The 23,578-nt window shown below is 34.9% G+C and overlaps 1 protein-coding gene across 1 annotated transcript; it reads left to right on the top strand.

Moving 5' to 3' along the window:
* Positions 1–17,976: 17,976 nt before the first annotated feature.
* Positions 17,977–22,923, top strand: LOC140139224 (acid-sensing ion channel 1A-like). The gene is made up of 6 exons (XM_072161004.1): positions 17,977–18,111; positions 18,645–18,784; positions 19,555–19,619; positions 20,572–20,722; positions 22,136–22,227; positions 22,718–22,923. Exons 1-6 carry the CDS (start codon positions 17,977–17,979, stop codon positions 22,921–22,923), a joined length of 789 nt encoding a protein of 262 aa, XP_072017105.1.
* The last annotated feature ends 655 nt before the right edge of the window (positions 22,924–23,578 follow it).

Genomic DNA, 23,578 nt, shown 5'->3' with positions numbered 1-23,578 from the left:
GCATCTTTACAAGAGGAAGGCACTTGTAAAATGGTATTAGAACATCAGCAAGCAGACTAACAAATGACAGGTGATTTTTTTTATCATGAAATGTTAGGTGTAATTAGCGCCCTCAATTTGCACACAAATGTACAGTTTATAGAATTAAATTTACAATAAAATAGCAGAAAAAGATGAATTATTTGATATAGGAACGAAAATCTATGTTAAAAATTGCTGAAAATAAACGCGCATATACAATTTATTAGTGTGATAGCTGTTGGTATTATTCAGGTCTAGAATTGAACATTATATCATTATATTATCATCATCATCATCATCATCATCATCATCTTCATCATTCTCATCATCATCACCATCATCGATCATCATCATCATCATCATCACTATCATCATCATCATCATCATCATTATCATCATCATCAACAACAATAACAGCAACAACATCTTTATCACTATCATCAATATATTTATACATGTATAATGACAAAAAAGCGATAATCATACCGGTACATCGTCAGCGTCAGCCTGAGTGAAAAAACAAAACAAAACAATACACGATTAATAACGTGAATAATCTTATGCCTGTAAACACCTTTTGATTTGTCAGTTTTATGGTCTAGGACTAGTATATAAATGATTTTAGCTCGTCGTTTATACAGACGGTTGCTTCTTCGGTTATAACACTCTCCACGCGGGTGTCGACTGCAGACGACAAGTTTCATAAAAAAATTAAAAATTAAAAAAAATCAGAATTGTTCATTTTCATGACCATATTTGGAATCAGCATGAAAAATGCATCAAAATGAGTACAAACAAGCCTAGTATTGGTTCAGTGGTTCGTAAGATAGTTTTGATATTTTTGAGAAAATATCTCAAAACTGAACTTTTTTATGTTGAAGCCTATGGCTAGCACCACATTTTGGCCATAGCAGAAAACCGTAGCTGCACTAAGACGTTGTATTATATACTGAAGCACAATGTTAACTTTAATGTACATTGAATTGTAATCAATCAATCTTATAATAATAAAAATGAGAAATTAAAAACTGGTTCGCGTCTCATGATCCTGACAATCAATCTTCTCTAGGCCGGCAGGTCCGTGATTGGTCCGTGTCGCGTAACTAGGGAAAGGAGGGACTATCACTAGATGAAGTTTTGGATGAGAAAACGGACATTTTGGTGACAAACGGCCAAAATGGAAAGAATTAAATTTTCTCATTCTTTTGGATGAGAAAATAATAATGATTATTTTGAGGTCAGCGGGGATTAACAATTCTCACCAGTTTTAATAAGACAATAATGATTGACACACACACCAGGAAGTTTCTCATCCAAAATAATGAGAAAATTTAAATTCTCACCATTTTGGCCGTTTCTCATCAAAATGTCCGTTTTCTCATCCAAAACTTCCTCTAGTGTATTGAGGGACAACATGAGGGACTATTTTTAACCACAGGGGGCATAGAAAAAATGGATACAAAAGTAAAAAGTAGGAAACTACCGTGAAGTATATAAAATTGGGCGAGCTTTCGGCCATAGGCCTTTTTCATAGCCATAGAACCAATCAAATTTTTATCATATCAGGTATAAGGTTGCCAAAAAAACATTGGTTCCACTAATGTAGGAATAAAACAATCCCAAACCCATAGCGTCCTGTACTATAATGTAAACTTGCTATTTTGTAGCGCAATAAAAATTAAACTTGCACTAGAATTGCATCGAACTTCGGCGCGCGGTGGCAAGCGAGAGCGATATCGCTCGCCTCAAATAAAAAGGCCTGTCTATATATTCTTGTAGTTTATATACGGAATAGTATTGGAATCCTGAAACCCTGTAACAATCTCTAAAAATAATTAGTACTCACCGAAGCCATCATGTACGTTTTCAGCCAGAAAATCAGCAACTAGATTCTGTTCAACATGGATAAAAAAAGAGCGATCATAATCTGCAATCTTTCACATAATAGGGGCGACCATTATCGCTGACGTATTGGAAATTTTTGGAAATATTCATAAATTTGTACTATGTCCCATTTTCAATAATTGGGCGGGTGACTTGGGCAGGTGTAAAATATACCTGACTGGGCGTTTTATTTACGTAACGCATAAAGAATTTGGATTCATCGAATGGCTGCCTTGTGCTTTAGTTTAGTTTCTATAATAATTATTATTCCAATTATTTATTTATTCCTTTTTCTCTTTTTCTGCTCTCCTTTCGTACACTGTCCTCCCCCATCTGCCATGCCCTCTCCTTCCCTCTTCAGTTCCTCACATATACCGAATGAATTTATTGAAAAAGTCATTAGTCTTATTTTGGGTGAAATCTGAATTAATATTCTTAACTATGTTAATATTATTTTTATATTATGCGATCTAATACTTTTTATTACAAATTCATACATTTTTATGAGGCAAATAGCATAGCAAATAGCATAGTGAAAATTGCCATCATTCATTTCGTAGCAAACTTGGCACAGTTTTAGTGTCTGCAACTTAAAACAAAAATCATAAACATACCTGTTCAAGAAGTACCTCCTATCGAATGGATGCGCATATAAGTGATTGCAATTGTCATTTCAGCATTTTAAATACATTTTTGTCACACGATGACATCATATGCATGCTGAGGAACATTCTACTTGTCATGATTGTAGCCAATCAATTTTGTAGTTTGAAACAATATTACTATATCCCTTTGCTAAAATGGAACCTTCCAAATCATATGGATTTAGTATCTGTGACCTGCTACCACGAAATGAGCGTAAAGTCGCAAATTGGTCGTTTCTATACGCCCTGGCGACTGCGTTGGTTTTATTTGTTTCACATGCACCTGTTCAACCCAGAAGTATGTCTGTATGTCCTTTGTGAATGGGGGCACAATGGGCCATTCACGAAGAACATCAACTCAGTCAGATGTCTACCAACGTGCGACTTTATACTCATTTCGTTGCAGTGGGTCACATTAGGGATTGTCTGTACATAATGGTTTATCCAATGCATCATGGGATCGCAAAAGGGGACAATAGCGCCACCATACATCAGGATCTGATTATTGTTGCTCATGTATAAATAAAGTTTATGTTTTCAAAAAAAAATATATAAAAACCAAACTTTGTCATTAAAAATGTTTTGAGCTTTAGGTAAATTATTATACTCTAATATATATTTACTAAAGTGATGCATTTGTTTGGTAATTGTTCAGTACAAACATGCTTGGGGATGGACAGTCAGCTAAACAAAATATTGGCCTTGCAATATATCTAAGAACATAGTAAATGTAATATTATACTTTATCAATATGTTAAAGATGTACAAAACATGGCGGCAAAAATGTGACCCGTCACGTCGGGACTGACCACTTCTTTGGCAGATAACAATGAAAGAAGATGAGAAAATATAAAGAAAATAAAAAGAAACTTGAGCTTGTTTTGCCCCATAAATAATATTTACTGTATCTGATTTCAGCAAATAGGGTGCCACTTGAAAGCTAAAAAACCAGCAGTTATCCTAGTGCTTAAATATCTTTTTTCATTTCTGCCGCGGGGTGGTTGGTTTTGATGTGATGGGCCACAAATGGTATTGCAAGGATCGGTCCGTCATGTTTATAAAACATTTTTACCAGTGTAATGTTTTTGTAATGCTGTTTGTTAGGACAAAAATATCAACAACAAAAAATTGCACTAGATTACAGGCCTATACGATATTATATTAGAGATATGTCCAGTCGCAGGTATGTTTGATAAATACATGCAGAAATATCAAACTCGCTAATGCATTGTTTCAGAATGTATGTTTGTACTTTTATTTTTTGGCTCGGAAAGGACCCACATTATCAGCAATTTTTTATAATATATTTTGTTCTTTTCTTTTTTGGTATTAATTTTTTTTCAGTTTTGTATGTTGTCTGTCTGTTGTATTTTCAATGTAAAAAACACAGAGGAAAACAAAGTAGAATCAATCAAGAGGTTCATGATGTAAACTGTGAAAAATATTATTGTGATGGGATACAAATGTCTAATTATGTTCAAAATCAGTTACGTAAGGAAAGGCGGAGAGGGTGATCGATTATTCATACTTTTTGACTCAATAGGTGTAAACATAGAAGAAAGAGATGTAAACGTATGCTGGTCATCTTGCATGAGTTTTAAGGTGATCACGATTAGTGTATTTTGTGTAGGCATACAAGCAAGGTTACAAAAAGGATTCCCACATTCCCATGACTAGTGAAATGAACAAACATTTTTCAATAGCTTCCATGAATTGTCGCGGCTTAGCTGATGTAAAAAAACGTAGAGATGTACTTCACTTTTTAAGAAAGAAAAATCATTCTTTATATTGTTTGCAGGACACTCATTTTGTAAAAGATGTAGAAAATATAGTTCGTTCTGAATGGGGTTTTGACTGCTATTTTATGTTCATATAAAAGCAACGCAAGGGGCGTGGCAATACTATTCAATAATAATTTTGAATATAAAGTTAATCAGTTTAAGTGCGATACAAAAGGAAACATGCTTGTAATTGACATTGTAATAAATGGTTGCAATATAACATTGATTAATATATATGGTCCCAATACTGATGAACCTGAGTTTTATGATAATTTATACAATGTAACTAATGAGTTTGATAACGAACATATAATTATATGCGGTGATTGGAATTTGGTAATGAATGAGGCAATTGATACTTACAATTATGTTAGAGTTAACAATCCAAATGCAAAAAAGAGAGTTGTAGAACTTTGTAATTCATTGAATTTGACGGACGTATGGCGCATAAATAATCCAGATCTACGCAAATATACATGGCGGCAACATGATACACTGAAACAAGCCCGTCTTGATTTCTTTTTAATATCGTCAGAATTAAATTCCAAACTAACTAAATGTGATATTAAACCAGGTTATCGTACGGACCATTCATTAGTCGATATACGTCTAGATTTCAATGATATTGAGCGTGGCAAAGGTTATTGGAAGTTTAATAACTCTCTTTTAAAGGATACAGAATATGTTAATCTGGTGAAGAAAACTATAAAAGAAGTAGTAGAAAAGTATGCGGCACCTCCATATCTTTTGTCAAATTTAAACACAATCCATCCTAGCGATATCCAGTTTATAATCAATGATCAACTGTTTTTTGAAATGATTTTATTAGAAATTCGTGCTAAAACTATATCTTACTCATCTTTCAAAAAAGAAAGATTTGGGAAGATTGGAGAGAGAACTTGAATCTGAGATAACACAATTATTTTCAAAGGTCGCCTCAGGCGACCATACTTTAAATGTACAATTGAATATGAAGCAGAACGATCTCGAGAATCTGCGTAAAGATAAAATGAAGGGGTCTTGATAAGATCTAAAACTCGCTGGTTTGAGCTTGGTGAAAAACCGTCTAAATATTTTTGAACATGGAAAAACGTAATTTAGTTAACAAAACAATAAATAGAATAGTTCGTACAGATGGTTCTGTTTTAACCAACTCAAAGGATATTCTTTCGGAGGCAAGAATTTTTTATAAAGATTTATATTCGGAATCTGAAATTGATGATAATGCTGATATTGACTCTGTTTTTGCAAATTCAAATACTCCAATCCTGTCAAACGCCCAGCGCGATAGTCTTGAAGGCCCTATAACATATAAAGAACTTTTATATGCGCTTAAAAACAGCAAAAATGATAAATCACCTGGATCTGATGGATTTAGTTCAGAATTTTATAAAGTATTTTTCAATGATCTTGTATGGTATTTGCTTCGTTCGTTAAATCATGCGTATGAAAATGGACAACTTTCTGTGACTCAAAAATATGGTATAATCACTTTATTACCCAAAGGAGATAAACCACGTCAATTTTTGAAGAATTGGCGGCCTATTTCCCTCCTAAATGTATCTTATAAACTCGCCTCGTCGTGCATCGCAACCAGATTAAAATCCTGTTTGTCCGATATTATACACGAACACCAAAAGGTTTTGTCACAGGTCGATATATTGGAGAAAATATACGTTTAATGTACGACCTGATGAGTTTGGCAGAGAATAAAAATATTCCTGGCCTTTTTCTCATGATTGATTTCGAAAAGGCCTTCGATTCGGTGTCACACACATTTATAATGAAAATATTAGATAAATTCAATTTTGGCAATTCTATTAAAAAATGGATTCGTGTTTTTTATAATCAAGCTTCATCATCAGTCCTAGTAAATGGATTTCTTTCGGAATCTTTTAAAGTGGGTAGAGGATGCAGACAAGGCGACGGACTAAGTCCTTATTTATTTATCCTTTGTGCGGAAGTTCTAGGTATGATGGTTCGAAAAAATCAGAATATTAAAGGTATTAGAATAGGGGATGCAGAATATCGCATATCTCAATATGCTGATGATACTGTTCTTTGGCTTGATGGCACAGAGAAGTCAATGAATGAAGCTTTTAAAATCCTCGATTCGTTTGAAAACATGTGTGGTTTACGGGTAAATATAGACAAAACTAATGTTGTGTGGATTGGGTCAAAAAGTGGTAGCAATGAAACGATTTGTGATCATTTGAACGTTCAATGGATCCATAATAATAATTGTTTCAGAGCACTTGGTATTGACTTCACTGTGTCACTTGAAAGAATTGTGCAGATTAATTATGCAAAAACAATGGAGTCAATTCATGAATTAATTCACCAATGGTCAAGACGCAACCTTACAGTTCTGGGCCGTGTAACAATAGTTAAATCACTTATTTTATCGAAGCTTACCTTTCTGATTTTAACTTTGCCTAATCCACAATACGAGTTAATAAAAGATTTAAATCAAATAATATATAAATTTATATGGAAAGGTATTGATAAGGTTGCAAGAAATCAAATGATACAAGATTACGGTCAAGGAGGTGTGAGAATGGTTGATGTCCAGTCATATATAGATGCGCTAAAAATAACCTGGATCCGTAGAATCATTAAAAATACGGAGACAGAGTGGGCAAAACTCTTTCTTAAGACAACAGGTATAAATCGTATCCAGGACATTGAGGGTGGATCTATTAATATTATGAATTTCATGAATAACAACAATGATAAACCGAATCAATTTTGGAAAGATGTTTTTTTGGCATGGTTTAGTTTTTCTAACTGTCATCAACCAACTACCAGACAGGAGATACTGGAAAGTTCACTTTGGTACAATGAAAACATTAAAGTGGGTAAACAAAGTTTGTATTACCAGCATTGGGTTCGTAATGGTGTTGATCTTGTAAATGATCTTTTAAATGAGAGAGGGGAATTCCTCTCGCTGGAGGATTTTACGAGTACTTTTCATGTTCGCACAAATTTTGTTGAGTGCGGTGGTGTGATATTGGCGATCAAAAAGTCATTTCCAAAATTCTTTGACAAACCTGGTGATACTCTTGTTTACCCTACTATTCCATTTCACTTTGATGTCCTCTTTAAAGATAGAAAGGGTTCCAGAAGAATATATAATATTCTGGTTTCGAGAAAACCAATTGTTCGTAAATATGTACAAAAATGGGAAGAAAAGCTTGAAGCTACATTTGATCATTCAAGATGGAATGTTATTTTTAATACACCCTTCAAATGTACAATAAGTACTAAACTCAGGTGGTTTCAATTCAGAATAATTCACAGAATCCTTGGTACAAACGCATTTTTATTTAAAATAGGGATAAAAGATTCCAGTCTGTGTACCTTCTGTCTGGAGGAGAATGAAACTATGATTCATATGTTTTGTGATTGTCATGTGGTTAAGAAATTTTGGGATGATGTGAAAAGGTGGATCGAAAACAAAGTTAATATAAACCTCTCTTGGAAAAAAGATAATCTTCTTTTTGGCGTTGGACCTAGCTATATTGTTCTGGATTTGATTCTAATTTTATGCAGATTCCATATATATAAAATGAAAATGAAAGAAAATAACCCTTCGATCCACATTTTCAAGAAAGAACTGCAAAATCATTATAAATTAGAAAAATATATTTACATATGTAATAATAATATTGGTATATTTTATAAAAGATGGGGTATTTTCAATTCACTCTGTAGAGAATAAGATTTAGACCCTCATACACGCGGAGAGGTTTTTGCATGGCGATGTGTAGTGGCAGAACCTTGTAATGTGAGGTTCTGTACTTACATAGCGTTGTGTGAGAGCCTCTCTGTGTGTATGAAATTATATTTCATCATGTGTATCATGTAATATCATTGCATATCATGTGTATGATTAATGTTTACCTCTGTTTAAAGTTTAACTTGAATAAATGTTTTTTTTCCTCTTAAAAAAAAAATATATTTACTAAAGAATGACAACCTTCACAAACATGTTAAGGAAAGGGCTTAAAAACAAAAAAACAAAAACAAAATGACTGCCGACGGGAGAATTCTACGTTCATCTACGTACAAACGCCATAGTCGTAGATCCGGGTGGGTGTGTGGGTGGGTGGGTGGGGTGGGGGGGGGGGGCTAAATCCCCAATACATTGTCAGGGGTGGTCCATACAATCATTTCACCCCCCCTCCCCCCGCAATGTTGACGCCTGTATGTGGGTTTCTGACCAAATTAACCTTATATTTGGCTATTTTATCCCACTTTTGCACCATATTTCATCAATTTAGCTTCAATATGGCAAAATTGTACCATTAATTTATTCTGTCACCAAAAGGTGCTTGATTTACTATACTTCAATACATTTTTCCAACCCCATCCCCCAATGTCAAAAAGAAATCTACGCCACTGACAAACGCACGTTTCTTGGGATACGTAAAGAACAATACTATCACTTTCTCAAGTAGCGAGCTTACCCATGACTTCACTTAATATTGACAGTCGCCTGTTAGTAACCATTTTAATGGCCAAAGACTTTTTGTCCACTTTTTTGATATAGCCTACTCTGTCGCCAAATAATTAATTTCCTCTCCATGTTAATTATAACGTGCTTGTCATGCTTTTGTACAACCACAATATTGACTCGAAAATATGATGACATCTCGTTACCCATTACCGTGTTATATGTTACCGTTACCCATTATTATTTACTAATTTCAGTAACTTAGGACATTATACAACCAATTTTCTTTCCACTTTTCCCTTCATTCAAAAGTCATTTTTTTTAATTTCAACCTTATTTGGCAGTCAAATGGCGACAAGATCTCAAATCCTGTCTTAAGGGATCCAAAATGAGCGTTTATTGCGTTTCGACAGTATTTTTTGTGGGATATGAGAGCACCTCAGACCTATCGAATTGCATTCTGAATACGAAGCATGTCTTTTCTGATATCAAATAATTTTCATTTTTTAAATCACAATATAATACAAATTTTATGACAAATTATAAAAATTGATATTTTCAATTTTTGATATATAACAGTCCTCGAAGTAAATTATATAAATCTAATGATATATTTCTTAAAGTGTATGTAGCAGGGAGGAAAAGCCGACGGTCAATTGAAAATTTTGACCTTTCATATTCAAGATATGGATTTTTTCCCCAAAAAGACCTAATTTTTTTAGTGTTTTGGGAAAAAAAATCCATATCTTCAATACGAAAGGTCAAAATTTTCAATTGATCGTAGGCTTTTTATCCCACCTACATACACTTTAAGTATAAATCATCAGAATTATAAAGTTTACTTCAAGTACTGTTAAATGTCAAAAATATCAATTTTTAATGATTTGCCATAAAATGTGTATTAAATTGTGAATTTCAAAAAATCAAAATTATTTGATATCAAAATGACAATCTTCGTATTCAGAATGCAATTCGATATGTCTGATGTGTTCTAATGTCCCAAAATAAATACTGTCCAAACGTTCATACCCCAGCCCTTAAGGGATGTGGCATAAATATTTCGACAGCATTTTTTGTGGGACATGACGATCAATTGAAAATTTTGACCTTTTATATTGAAGATATACATTTTCTTCCAAAAAGACTTATATACTTTTTTGGTGTGTTTTTTTTGGGGGATCCATATCTTCAATACGAAAGGTCAAAATTATCAATTGATAAGTGCATATCATTAGATTTGAAGTTTACTTCGTGGACTGTTAAATATCAATTTTTAATCATTTGCCATAGAATGTGTATTATATTGTGAATTAAAGAAAGAAATCAAAATGATTTGATATCAAAAGGACATTCTTCGAATTCAGATTGCAATTAGATATATCTGATGTGCTCTCATGTTCCGCAAAAACTTGCTGTCCAATACTTGAACTTGCTGTTCATACCTCCTAATCTTCCAAGTATATCAGATTTCGCTTCCAAGCAAACCATAACAACTTTGTCTTTTATATTGTATCGAGACTAAAATCTTCATAGTTTCCTCAAAGTGCTACAATAGAATACAATAGCAACTTTTATTGGATTCAAACTACATAAAATGTAAAACAAAAGTGCTGAACAAATGAAGTTGTTTTTATTCTAATCAAAACAAAGGTTTGAACAGAATAGCAACTTGTTTAAATGGAATTAACTATATCAAATTAGAAAATCATCCCATGATGGTATTTACACCTTTAACATGTGATCTCTAGTACCTCCACTATTGACCAAATATGGCCATATAAAGTGAAGAAAAATCAACGTTTGATTTGATTGGTGAAATAAGTGTCTATTTGCACAATACTTCCTCCTCTTTGTCTAAGTTTGCGTCAGAATGGGCTACTGCTTTTGATATCCATACACCCCCTATGGAAGACATGACCATAATCTCCCACACAGGGAGTGTGAATTTTAAATGGAATAACACGTTCAGGTAGCCCTATTTGAAATTCATACCGCCCTGTGTAGGTCATGTATTCCATAGGGGTGTATACGTATGGATATAAACTATACTTACTTATAAATTACTGTTTGTATTCTGATAATGCTTAATAGTGGGCACTATTGGAACAACGAAACAGAGCAGATGTATTAACTAGAATACTGTGATTAGGAATATTACTATGTATAAACGTTGAACCGAAGTGTGACCCAAGAGGAGCAACGTTTAATAGCAAAACGAAAGGTCTAAGCACAATAATGAACTAGATGGCTGTGTTTGGTACTAATGTATAGCTTTGGGTCTCCTCTATCCAGTGATACCAAAATAAGTACATTCGTCACATAATGTCACTATGACGTCATAATGAGAGCGCACCCTTACAAAATTGGGAAATTCTGGCTACATTCAAAAGTATAGGCAAAATTGAGTTTCGGTTAAAATTTCTACGAACTTGCGATTTTCACCAAATTTTCTCCTAAATATGAAAGGAAATGCATATTTCAAACTAACTAACAAGTAAAAAGTCAAGTCTCTTGGAATAATTTTACAAGAGTGAAATGAAAATCATGGTTTTTACTGTAGAAACCTATGTTGAGCATCACCAAACCCCCTTTATACATTTTTGATGGTAGTTTCTACCACGGGTAAGTTGCTGGGGTAAAAATTGTATCACTATAACAAGCGCAAAGGATGGATCTACAATTAGCTTAAGTCGTTTGGGCGTAAAGACACGCGTTTGTTTTATGACGGATGAAAAAACTTTGGGGTTTGGTACACCCCCTCCCTTCGTAGTTCTGTGTTTAAACAAACTTGTTTTTGGCTTTGTTATATGTATTTTTATTTTGTTATTTATGATAACAAGAAAATGTAACTGTTATAATACGCACTCAAATTAGAGGAGATTAATGTAGCAATGTATAGAGACAAGGAAGAAAATACACTGAGAATAAAGATACGATACAAAACCAATAATTAGGACAAGAGAGAAAGAAAAGAAATGGCAGAAACAAGGGAAACAAGTAAGAAAGATACAAATAATAAAGTTCAAAGAAAGAGGTAAATAATACAGAATAAAAGAAAACTGAAAGAGAGAAAGACAAGACATATAACGAGGAAGTTAAAGAAAGAAGAAGAGTTTAGAAATTTTAATTTCATAATTAAAAGCAATGAATAGATATTGAAAGAAGTGTGAAAAAAAAAAAGAATAAAAGAAAGAAAATGAAGAGAAAGTTGCATTGTTCAATATGGTTTCGTATAATATTATTTCCTTTAGAGAAGATGTACGTCAAGGCTATCCACTTTCAGCACTATTATTTATATTATCTATTGAAGTTTATGCCTGTAAAATAAGACAATAAAAGCATACAATTTCCCCTTCAGAATTATTGTAACATATGCGGATGATATTACAGTATTGTATCATATGATCGGCATGTCAGACACGTTTTTGCTTCTTCGGTTTTTTTTTTAGGGGGGGTGGCAAACGTTTTGATACAAAGAGTTTGCCCTACTCGCAATGTACATATTTCTTGTCTCAAGTTTGGAGTAACGCCATTTTGAATTTTGCAGTGGCACGCCCACTGACCCAAAACACATACGAAGAAGGGCGATTTATCCGTTCGCTGGCGACGCAACCGCGTATAACCCACTGATTTGAGCCTGCCACTGCTAAATCCAGTATGGCGTTACTCTCAACTTGAGACGAGACAGACTATACATATTAAACCTCCCAGAAAATGTAATAAAACCCTTTTCCAATTCGCTTGATGTGGTAAAGGGAAAGAAATAGTAAATAGGAAGACATATGGTAAATAGTAATATGGTTAAGGGATCTAAAATGAGCGTTTATTGCGTTTCGACAGTATATTTTGTGGACATGAGAGCACCTCAGACCTATCGAATTGCATTCTGAATACGAAGCATGTCTTTCTGATATCAAATAATTTTCATTTTTGAAAATCACAATATAATACAAATTTTATGACAAATTATAAAATTTGATATTTTCACATTTTTGATATATAACAGTCCTCGAAGTAAATTATATAAATCTAATGATATATTCTTAAAGTGTATGTAGCAGGGAGGAAAAGCCGACGTCAATTGAAAATTTTGACCTTTCATATTGAAGATATAGATTTTTTCCCAAAAGGAGCTAATTTTTTGGTGTTTTGGGAAAAAAAATCCATATCTTCAATACGAAAGGTCAAAATTTTCAATTGATCGTCGGCATGTCATCCCACCTACATATACGTTAAGTATAAATCATCAGATTTATAAAGTTTACTTCGAGTACTGTTAAATATCAAAAATATAAATTTTTAATGATTTGCCATCAAATGTGTATTAAATTGCGAATTTCAAAAACCAAAATTATTTGATATCAGAATGACATTCTTCGTATTCAGAATGCAATTCGATATGTCTGATGTGCTCTAATGTCCCAAAATAAATACTGTCCAAACGTTCATACCCCAGCCCTTAAACGTCCTCATTTTCACGACTTACTTAAAGTTACAAGTTAAAACAATTATGTTACACTGTGGTTCATCCACATCCGCGGGTCCGCGAGGGTAGCTTTAACTGCCCGAGCGTTGGACGCAGAATTGTTAATTTCAGATGAAATCACTGTGTAACATAACGAAAACAAGCTAAAGATCGTCCAATTCATATGATTATTGCATGAGCATTGTCACTTAGTCATTGCTACTCAACATTACAAGAAGATTAATAAGGTTAACATGGTTAAGTTGATTTCTCTGTTGATATCAGCAATAAATATGCAGAATAAAACGGCAATGTTAAGCCGCTTCCTCAAAAACATGAAAGCGTATAGTACAAGCACAGGTTCTAGGAATAACGAGTTTTACTCGATAATTTCGGAATAAAGAACCGTCGGAATAAAGAAACTCTGTTTTCATTTGTGTCGGATTAGAGAATCTTTTTTCAAATCCGGACTAGGGAACCTTTGGACTAAAGAACAATCGAATTAAAGCAGCATCGGACTATAGAAAAGTACTCCCTTTGGCTCCTATAGAATTATTTTAACAAGTTATTTCTGACAGATTGTGAATTGTACTAGATATAAGGTCCGTTCATACTACGCCGCAATTGATTTGCGTTGCCGCACTGCATCGTACTGCAAAATACTGCATTGCGGTATCGAAATAAAGTTAAATACATTTTAACTTGGAAATGCGACGAATTGCGTTGAGTTGCGGCAACAAGTAATCGATATATCGGCAACGCACCGCATCGCATAGCGGCGTAGTATGAACGGACCTATAGTCTATGGGAATAAAGTTTAAAAAGAGGTTTTATCACCAAACCAATTCTGGACGTTGGTGGCGTCTGACATTTGTAAACTTGTGAGTTGTACCAGAGATTTTCTAAGCACATAAAATTAAAACAAGACTTCAGCTCAAAACCAATTCTAGTCGTAGGCGGTGTCCATCTTATTTTCGGCCAAAAATTGTATACATGTAGTTGAGAGGAACTCAACTCTGGTTCTGGACTCTAGTGAACCCAGTCACTATTCAGGTAGGGCCTACCACCTGTTCAGGACGGGAAAGGGTTGCTCCGGAATAAAAATTCATCTTAAATGGTTTGAAGTGATTGCATCTAATCATGGGCGATGATGCAAATGACACTTTAGAGCTACAATTTGCCGAATCAACAAGTTGGCACGCTATCGGACACATCGGAGACCGAAAGCTGTCAACATGGCTCCGTACTGTTTGGTTTTTTGCCTTTGTTACTTGCACAGGTTTATGTTTTTGGCAAATCCACGAACGGTGCACGGAATTATACGATATCAACACAATAGTTTCTCGTGTGTACAAAAGTGAGCTCGATTTTCCGGCAGTTACTATATGTAATTTTAACAGGTAATTATTTTAACAATTTAATGCAATTCATTAAAAACAGGTCTTCCCAAATGCATGTAGCATTACGTTTGTCTACTTACATAATATATTTCGAAGTTTTTATGGACTATGCCACCCGCAAATATGCAAATCGTTGAAATCTGTCTGGCAAAGGTAATAACTTGTACTAGTGTAGGGTGGTACGACGTCAATAAAACAAAATCCGCGCAGAATGTTTGTTAAAAGCAAATTTCTTCATCTTCATCTTCATTCGATACAGTGCATCCCTCAAAATTGAGTATTGCTGCACCTGGTACATAGTGTCAAGGTTACATAGAATCATTATAGTGGTTGACCTTTGACCTTTAATACCACTTTGTTAATAAGTCAAACTATACTTTTTGATACTTCGTTTCAAGATAAATAATTTGAGAAGATTTTGACCCGGAGAATTCTGAAAATTTAAATTAAATATCGGGAACTAGCAAATAGAGGGAGTACGGTCATTGATCAGATGTTAAAATCAGTATTATTGCATTTTATACAAGTACACTCAATATGAACTAAAGTCATCAAGTTTCAACTATATTTTCCCAGGTATCGAGCATCACAGTTGCAAGATAAAGATATGCCAATGGTTCGCTATGCAACCTTTGCGGAATACTACATGTACAATCACAATACCATGGATAGCGCCATGTTCCCCATGTTTGATGATGAAACATTTGACTACCAAGACTACATGTCCTCTCCTAACCATACATTCAATTACCCGGAGTTTGTGAAACGCACTGGCTTTGTCTTGGATGACAAGACGCTACTTGAGTGTAAATGGCGTGGCAGAGACTGTGATAAGGAGGTAAGACGTTGACAGTTTTCTCCAGGATTCGAACCCACGATTCCCGGATGAAAGGATAAAAAATGTTCATAACACTATCTTGCACGTCCTTGAAATTTTAAGTTCATATCATATATACCATTTTTCACCATGATGTGGCAGTGACGTCAGTGCACATTTCATTGGCAGCCTCAAATCGCCAGAGTTCACTCAATGCGCTGGCGTACACATGCACGCGCTGAAACATCTACTCTAACGCGTTGACGACAATGCCACATGAGGGTAAAAATTGGTACAAATATCGTAGCCGTTTGCGAAAAAGAGTGAAAACCAGACTTTTTACTGGGGTGCGCTTACATACCTCATGTACCCTTTGTGATTATTTGTCATAGCTTCATGTGTGCTAGGCCAATTTACACTGATTTCAATTGGGCTAATTAGGTATTCATGCGGCCATATCTTGGGCCCTCATGATCCGATTCCCCCCAAATTTGGACTGTGGATGTTTTTCATCATGTTTTTCTGAAATATGGTCATGAAAATGCTGAAATGCAAAAACAAAATTTGATGACGTCACACTTCAGTACTCTATTATTTTGTATAGCCTTGTCTATGTTGCATACGTGGATGTGGCTTGCTTTGTTATTTTCCATTCCCAAAATTACTCACTGTTTTAGACTCCCTTTAGACTTTTGCATCTTGGCTGATGGCTTCTTTAGAATGACCATTGGGGTCCACTTTTCCTGCGGAATTGGACACAACTACTCGTATACATGATCAACAGAGTAGCTAACGATTTCCAGATTGACTATTTTGTCACCTCACCTTCTAATTCAAATTGCTTCCCTAATGGATCTTGTTTGCTGGTTTCCATCTTTTACAAGTAGCTTAGGCTCCTCCCAGTTCAGGCCAATATTGGAATGTCATCTTTCCCTGGGTAAGATATGACACCAGGCCAGCCCATGGCCAGAGGGTAACATGAGTAGATTTGTTTCACCTTGAAGGCAATGATAGTCTTGCAAATATGGGCTAACTTTCCCCTAGGCCGTCTAATATGCCATGAATTAGGTGGACTACAACTGGTATCTACTGGTCAGTTTATACTCCTATTTCCACATCTGTTATTTTTATATGGGCCTTTAATGACATGATTTTCTATTGGGATGTGGCCGGTTATGGCAGATTTGTTAAAAAAGATCGTACATTGTGGCTTTAATACGATTATTGAACTAATAAAGACATTGTTTATAACATATTCTAATTAAGATACTTAATTTACATTTCCCTTCATGGCAGAATTTCACCCATATATTTACGTCTTATGGGAACTGTTGGACGTTCAATAGTGGAAAAGACAACCGTGGCAACGAATTGCCCATCTTAACAAACGATCATCCTGGCTCTGAAAATGGCTTGAAATTGGTTATAGACATCCAACAGGTAGGAATGGTTTATCATATGTGACCTACTACAACGAAATGAGTATAAAGTTGCAAGTTGGTAGTGTCTAGACACCTTGGTTGACTGAACTGATGCTCTTTGTTTGCCGCGCACCTGTACAAGCTTATAGTATGTCCTTCGTGAAAGGCCCATTGTGCTCCATTCACAACGGACATACAGGCTTACTACTGGCTTGAACAGGTGCGTGTGAAACAAAGAACACCAACGTAGTAGCCAGGGCGTTTCGAAACTACCAACTTGCGACTTAACGCTCATTTCGTGGTAGCAGGTCACATATAATTATTTGTTAATTCGCCCAGGAGGGTGAGAGTTCATAAGGGCAATGTCGGGTGAGTGGTTACAGATAATGCTGGACTTATTAAAGATACATATTACTTTATGAAGGTGCTTTTATTGTAACGCAATACATGTTAAGAGTAACGTATTTTTTTTTATTTACAGCAACGCTCAACCTTAAAGATTTCTATTTTTTTTTCTATCACAAAATGTTTTTCAGTATTGTGTTACCTTTAAGGCGAACTAATGACAAAAATCGTCGTCAAATTTCGTACAATTTCGTACCGCTAACCGCTTGCACATATATACCGTCGCGTCACCAAGGTAATTGGCTGGTACTGTGTAGTACTAGGGGAGTACCAGTGTAATACCGGTGTAGTACCAATGCAGTACACCACTGCTGGTGGGTCCTGTTCAGTAGCAGCAGTGATACTGTGTAGGTACTCTTATCATCTTATGTACAAGTCAGGTACATTGGCGATGGTGTATCTAGGCAGGTGACACAAATGTGAATCTTGTAGTGTACACTGATGAGCATCTTTATATGGTCTCGTTGTAGATGGCACAGTTCATTCACCCCATTCAACACTGAGAGCTGCCAATATGACCTTAACTGATAAAGTACGAGTTTTAGTACCCATCACATCTAAAGGTCATTCTATGACTGTACAGGTATATTGGGGTTAAAGAACTGTGTCTAGAAAAATGAGCATGTTTGAGTTCCTATAACTGAACCGGTTTTCATCTTTGCAGGAAGAATATACGGAGAAAATGTCAATGAGTGGTCACATGCAGGCAGGTCTCAAGATTCTTGTCCATGATCAGGCAGATCCACCCCTTATGGATTCACTAGGGTCAGCTGTGCCGCCGGGATATTATGCATTCATGGCGATAAGGAAAGAAGAGGTATGTACATGTATAGAAGACACACCTTTAATAATGCTATGAGTGCTAGCCATAGGATTTTAAGTTCAAGTTTTGAGATATTTTCTCAAAATATCTAGAGTTATCTAAAGAACTGGTGAACCAATGCTAGGGTTGTACTCATATTTATGTATTTTTCATGCTGATTCCAAATTTGGGTTAAAATATATAATTCTGACATTTTAAAAATTTTCGCATTCGAAGAGTAACTGTAAAATACTTACAGTTGAAAATAAGAGCTTGTTGGAAGTATACTGGTGTCACATATAAGTGTTATTAATTTATAGCTGTAAACATGGTAAAAAGAAGAATATTGCATGCTAACACATCATTTCTGCAAGTTTTAGTCTAAACTAGTAAACTTAGTGAGCTACAGATAAATTTCAAAACGTTCAGTCCAGTTTTCTCAAAACTCGGGTGTTTTTTTTGTATTTTGTCCTTCTTCCACACGCGGAGCGATCGTTCAAACAAACAAACTACAGTCTTCAATTATATATAATGTGTTTATAATTTAGTTCCTTAACTTGGAGCCTCCATGGGGCAAATGTGACCGAAGTAAAAAACTACAATACTACAATAAGTACACAATAAGCGGATGCTTTACTGAGTGCAGGCTGACCCATATACTCAACGAATGTCACTGTAGACCTTATAGGTACGTGGATTTATCTTACCGACCGTTTTGGTGTAAGATTAATTTAATCATGATTACTTAAAGCCATGATTTCTTTAAAAATAGATAATAGTATTCATTTTCAATAAAATGTTAGCATTTACTGTCAGATGTCACCTTTTAATTTTGAGCCGAACAAGTGAGGTAAAGTAAAGAAAGTTGGAATTTACTACTAGCGCCAATGCATGTTACTCCGGCGGTTGTAATATGGTACGATCCTCTGGCGTGGGTGTGTGTGTGTGTGTGTGTGTTCCGCACGCCGTGTACGTAGGGGTGTGTTGACATCGAATACGCATTCGACTAATATTTCCATCGTAATAATAAAACGCCTGTTCCGGCGGTTTATTCAAAATCTCGGATTTAGACAAAACTACAGCACCTAAAGTATTGATTTTTGCAGAGAATCTTTGTTTACTAAAGTACATTACAATCGTGTAAAAACCTGAATTTAAAATTTTTTGAGGGCGTCCTCCTCAGCAAATGTTATAATATGGCTTTAAGCTATGTTTTAGTATTTATTCAAAACCCTACTCCACAAATAAATCTATTTATTCTCTCTCTGTTCAACTTACTCTTTTAGTGACCCCTGTGTGTATTTTTCGGCAGTTTCCATACATAATTCAGCGTAGTATACTGAACACAACGCAAAAAGAAAGTCCTCACTTTTGTTTGAACATGTTGAAATGAATATCATGAAGCTGCTAGTATTATCCATACTATTTATATCATTTACACGAACTTTATTATAACAGCTATCCAGGTAATGCAGAAGTTTGTACCCCATTGGAAATGACAGACTGTGTAAAGGGTGTAATTGGTAAGTGTCCTTAAAGCCACATTCAGATTTTGTTGCTCCATGAATTGATCAGTAAGCTCATATAACCTGTTACCACGAAATGAGCGTATAGTCGCAAGTTGGTAATTTCAAAAGTATGTCTGTGTATCCTTTGTGAATGGGGGCAGAATGGGCTATCCGCGAAGGATATACTACTGGCTTGTATAGATGCCCGGCAAACAAAGTACATCAACTCAGCAGCCAGGATGTCTCGACACTGCCAACTTGTGACTTTATACTCATTTCGTTGTCCATTAGTCAATATTAGCGCGCGCCCTCTGGCGTATATAGCAAGGTTTACGAATTCGACTTTCCTGCTGGACGGAGTTCCTTGTCGCTAGAGAAAAAGATCAGGTGCGTAACTGGGGTTTCCTGGTGACCCGGCAACCATAACGGGACGCAAAAATTGTATAACCCATAGGAACACATAGGAAAGGGTTAGGGCTAGGGTGATGGTGAGGGTTAGGGTGAGGGTGAGGGTTAGAGTTAGGGTTAGGGTAAGTGTTAGGGTTAGAGTAAGTGTTAGGGTTAGTGTTAGGGTTAGGATTAGGGTAAGGATTTAATAGAATTTTGCGTCCCATTATGGTTGCAGAAAAAAATTACGCGGCCGGCACCCCTTCTGAGGCGGGAGATCCTCAAGCGGGTAATATCTTGTGAAAAGCATTATGAATATCAATAATTAAAGGATGTTACATAACAAATATGAATAAAGAAGTTTTGAGGTTCGCTAATCTAAATACAAGAAATGGCGTTTTAACAAAAGGAACAAAATCATTGACAATAGAAATTGCATGTTGTAGACTATAGTATCATTTAAAAAAGAACGATATAGTTTATACGCATAGTCCTTCACTTTCCTTACGCATTTTAATTTCCATTTTGAGTGACTTCTTTGCCACAACCAATTAATGATGATGGTTATTATCATTTATAGATAAGTTCAAAGCCGGTTCTTTGGGGACGTGCTCGTGTCCAGTTTCATGCAATTACACCGAGTATTCGACCTGGATATCCTATGGAGCTGTGCCTAATCTAAGCGTTGTAAAAGAGACAGATTGGTTCAATCGAAGTGCGGAATACACTCGGTAAGTTTGCAGCATAAAGGTAGCCTGAATCCTTCTGGCCTCTAATGGCGGCGCCTTTTTTACCCACAATCCTTCACGTTGCCTTCCCAGCAAACACAAAACGTTTTCGACATCATTCGCAAAAGGTTATAAAAGGTTGTCAGAAAACGTTTAAATGTCGGGTTATATAAAGGGTATAAAACGTTTTCATAACATTAAAAACATTTTCTGATAATCTACTGCGCAACACACACAAAATGTTTGACAGAAACCGCTTAAATGTCGGGTTATATAAAGGGTATAAAAACGTTTTAATAACATTACAAAAACATTTTTGAAAACTCGATACAAAACATTCTATACAGAATGTTATTTTGGGGGTTGAAAAAATATGTTTGCCCAAAATATTTGCAATAACGTTTTAAAAACGTTTTCATGACCTTTATATAACCCGACATTTAAACGTTATTAAAACGTTTTGTAAAAAAATATTTTAAGAACATTTCTGTGTTTGCTGGGTGCAAATATTTTTACATAATGTAATTTAAGTGTTGACAAAATAGTTGGCAATAAATGTTTGCAAAAGTTGTTTACAATAACATTTTGAACACATTTAAACAATATTGTTCCAGTGTGTTTTCACACAAAACGTTTTAAAACGTTTTCATGACCTTTATATAACCCGACATTTTAATGTTATTAAAACGTTTTGGAAAAAAAAAACATTTTAAGAACATTTCTGTGTTTGCTGGGTGGAAATATTTTAACATGATGTTATTTAAGTGTTGACAAAATATTTGGCAAAAATGTTTGCAAAAATAGTTTACAATAACATTTTGAAAACATTTAAAAAATATTGTTGTACATAGTGTGTTTTCATACAAAACGTATTAAAACGTTTTCATGACCTTTATATAACCCGACATTTTAATGTTATTAAAACGTTTTTACCTAAACCAAAAGCCAAAATATAACTTATTTAAAACGTTTTTGTGTTTGCTGGGTTGTTAGCCTGAATCCTTCTGGCCTCTAATGGCGGCGCCTTTTTTACCCACATTCCTTCACGTTGCCTTGTTAGGCTGAATTCTTCTGGCCTCTAAGTCTAATGGCCATAGCAATGGGTTTACACTATTTTTTAAATATATTGCCCTGCACTATAAGCGGGACGCACTCTTCACGTGTGTATGTGTGCAGGTGCGAGTGATCAGCATGATGTGAAAACATTCTATAGAATTACATTCCAGGTTTTTGATGATTTATGAGCAATGCAGAGGAACAGTGTAACGTCTAGTGCAGGGCAATACATTCAAAATAGTGGAAACCAATTGCTATGTTAATCAATCCTGCTACGGTACTCCTTCTACGGTGAATAGTGCAGACCTAGTCTTATGTAATAAAAAGTTAAAACTGTCGTCTCATTTTCTTCTCTTTCAGAATGAACAACGTTATAGTAGACATTTACTATAAAGAGATGAATTTCGAGTCCTATACAGAGAACAAAGCAGTGACTGTTGCAGGCTTGATAAGTATGCATTATTGCAGATTAATTAATTTCTATCAAATATTCATATTTCAAATACTATTTGTTTTTAAAACGAATCTTATAATATAAATATAACATTGGCTAATGTTTTTCAAACCGAATTTGCTGGTATATTTGTAATGTTTACACATGTCCCAACTTACACCTAAATGGAATCAATCACATTCGTTGTGTTGGTCAGTTCAATAAAGCCCCATAGAATTCTACGTTAAGCAAGTTAAATGGCCAAAATAGCCAGTGGGTCACTTTACCTTGTTATCGGCTTAAAATTGTTCTTCCTGAAACTGAACTGAAGACATAATATAATTTACATTAATAATTCGCATGAAATAAAGTTATGTTAAACAGTAGTGGTATTTTATTATGATATTCCTAGAACAATGAAAACGCGCATGTCATTAACAATTTAGACCTATATTTGCCCGTGTTTCTAATCCTGATTTTGTAATATTTTTCCCAATAATATTGTACAGGTGATATTGGAGGAAATCTTGGGTTATTTTTAGGAGGCAGCGTTATAACAGTTTCAGAAGTATTAGCTTACGCGGTACAGAAGTGCGGTGCTCTTTGGCGATGGTATGCAGAAAAGAAGCGAGAATCAAAGAAAGATGACCAATCACAGGCAGTAGAAACAAAGAAACAACACGATGACGATACTCATATGAAACAATATGCATAGCAAACTATTTCAGGTATTGGGATAGCAGTACGGGCTGTAGCAAATTGAGTGGTACCAAAAAAGTTTTGATGGTTATTGAAAGGCATACTTCTTCCAAAGGCATTACTTGGTCCTCTTGAAACACCATAATGTAAGTGTAAGTGTTGTTATGATAGCCTCGCGTGAGTGCAATGGAAAATTGGACTATTGCACGGGCGCGGAGTGCAATAGTCTTTTTCAAAAAATGTCAAAAATAATCGATAGTAATTGACCAATCAAATGATAAGAATTGTTGTAATATAATCTAATGCAAAGTAATGTAATGTAATGTAATGTAATGTAATGTAATGTAATGTAATGTAATGTAATGTAATACAAATACAATGTAATATAATATAATGTAATGTAATGTAATGTAATGGGTAATGTAATGTAATGTAATGTAATGTAATGTAATGTAATGTAATGTAATGTAGTGTAATGTAATTCAATGTAATGTAATGAATATAATGTAGTAAAACATGCACTCTCGGAAAAAACGTCACTTTGGGCTCACCTGTGCCTTATCCAATATTTTCAAATTCATCAAAATTTTGCACTAACACGACCTGAGACAAGAATACTAAAAAGGTCCCACTGCATTGTAATTTAAGGCGTTTAGCAAGACAATACTGAA

The sequence above is a fragment of the Amphiura filiformis genome, chromosome 18, assembly GCF_039555335.1.
Source record: "Amphiura filiformis chromosome 18, Afil_fr2py, whole genome shotgun sequence".
NCBI lineage: Eukaryota > Metazoa > Echinodermata > Ophiuroidea > Amphilepidida > Amphiuridae > Amphiura > Amphiura filiformis.
Note: the sequence above shows the minus strand (reverse complement) of the source record. Positions and strands in the feature narration are given on the sequence as shown.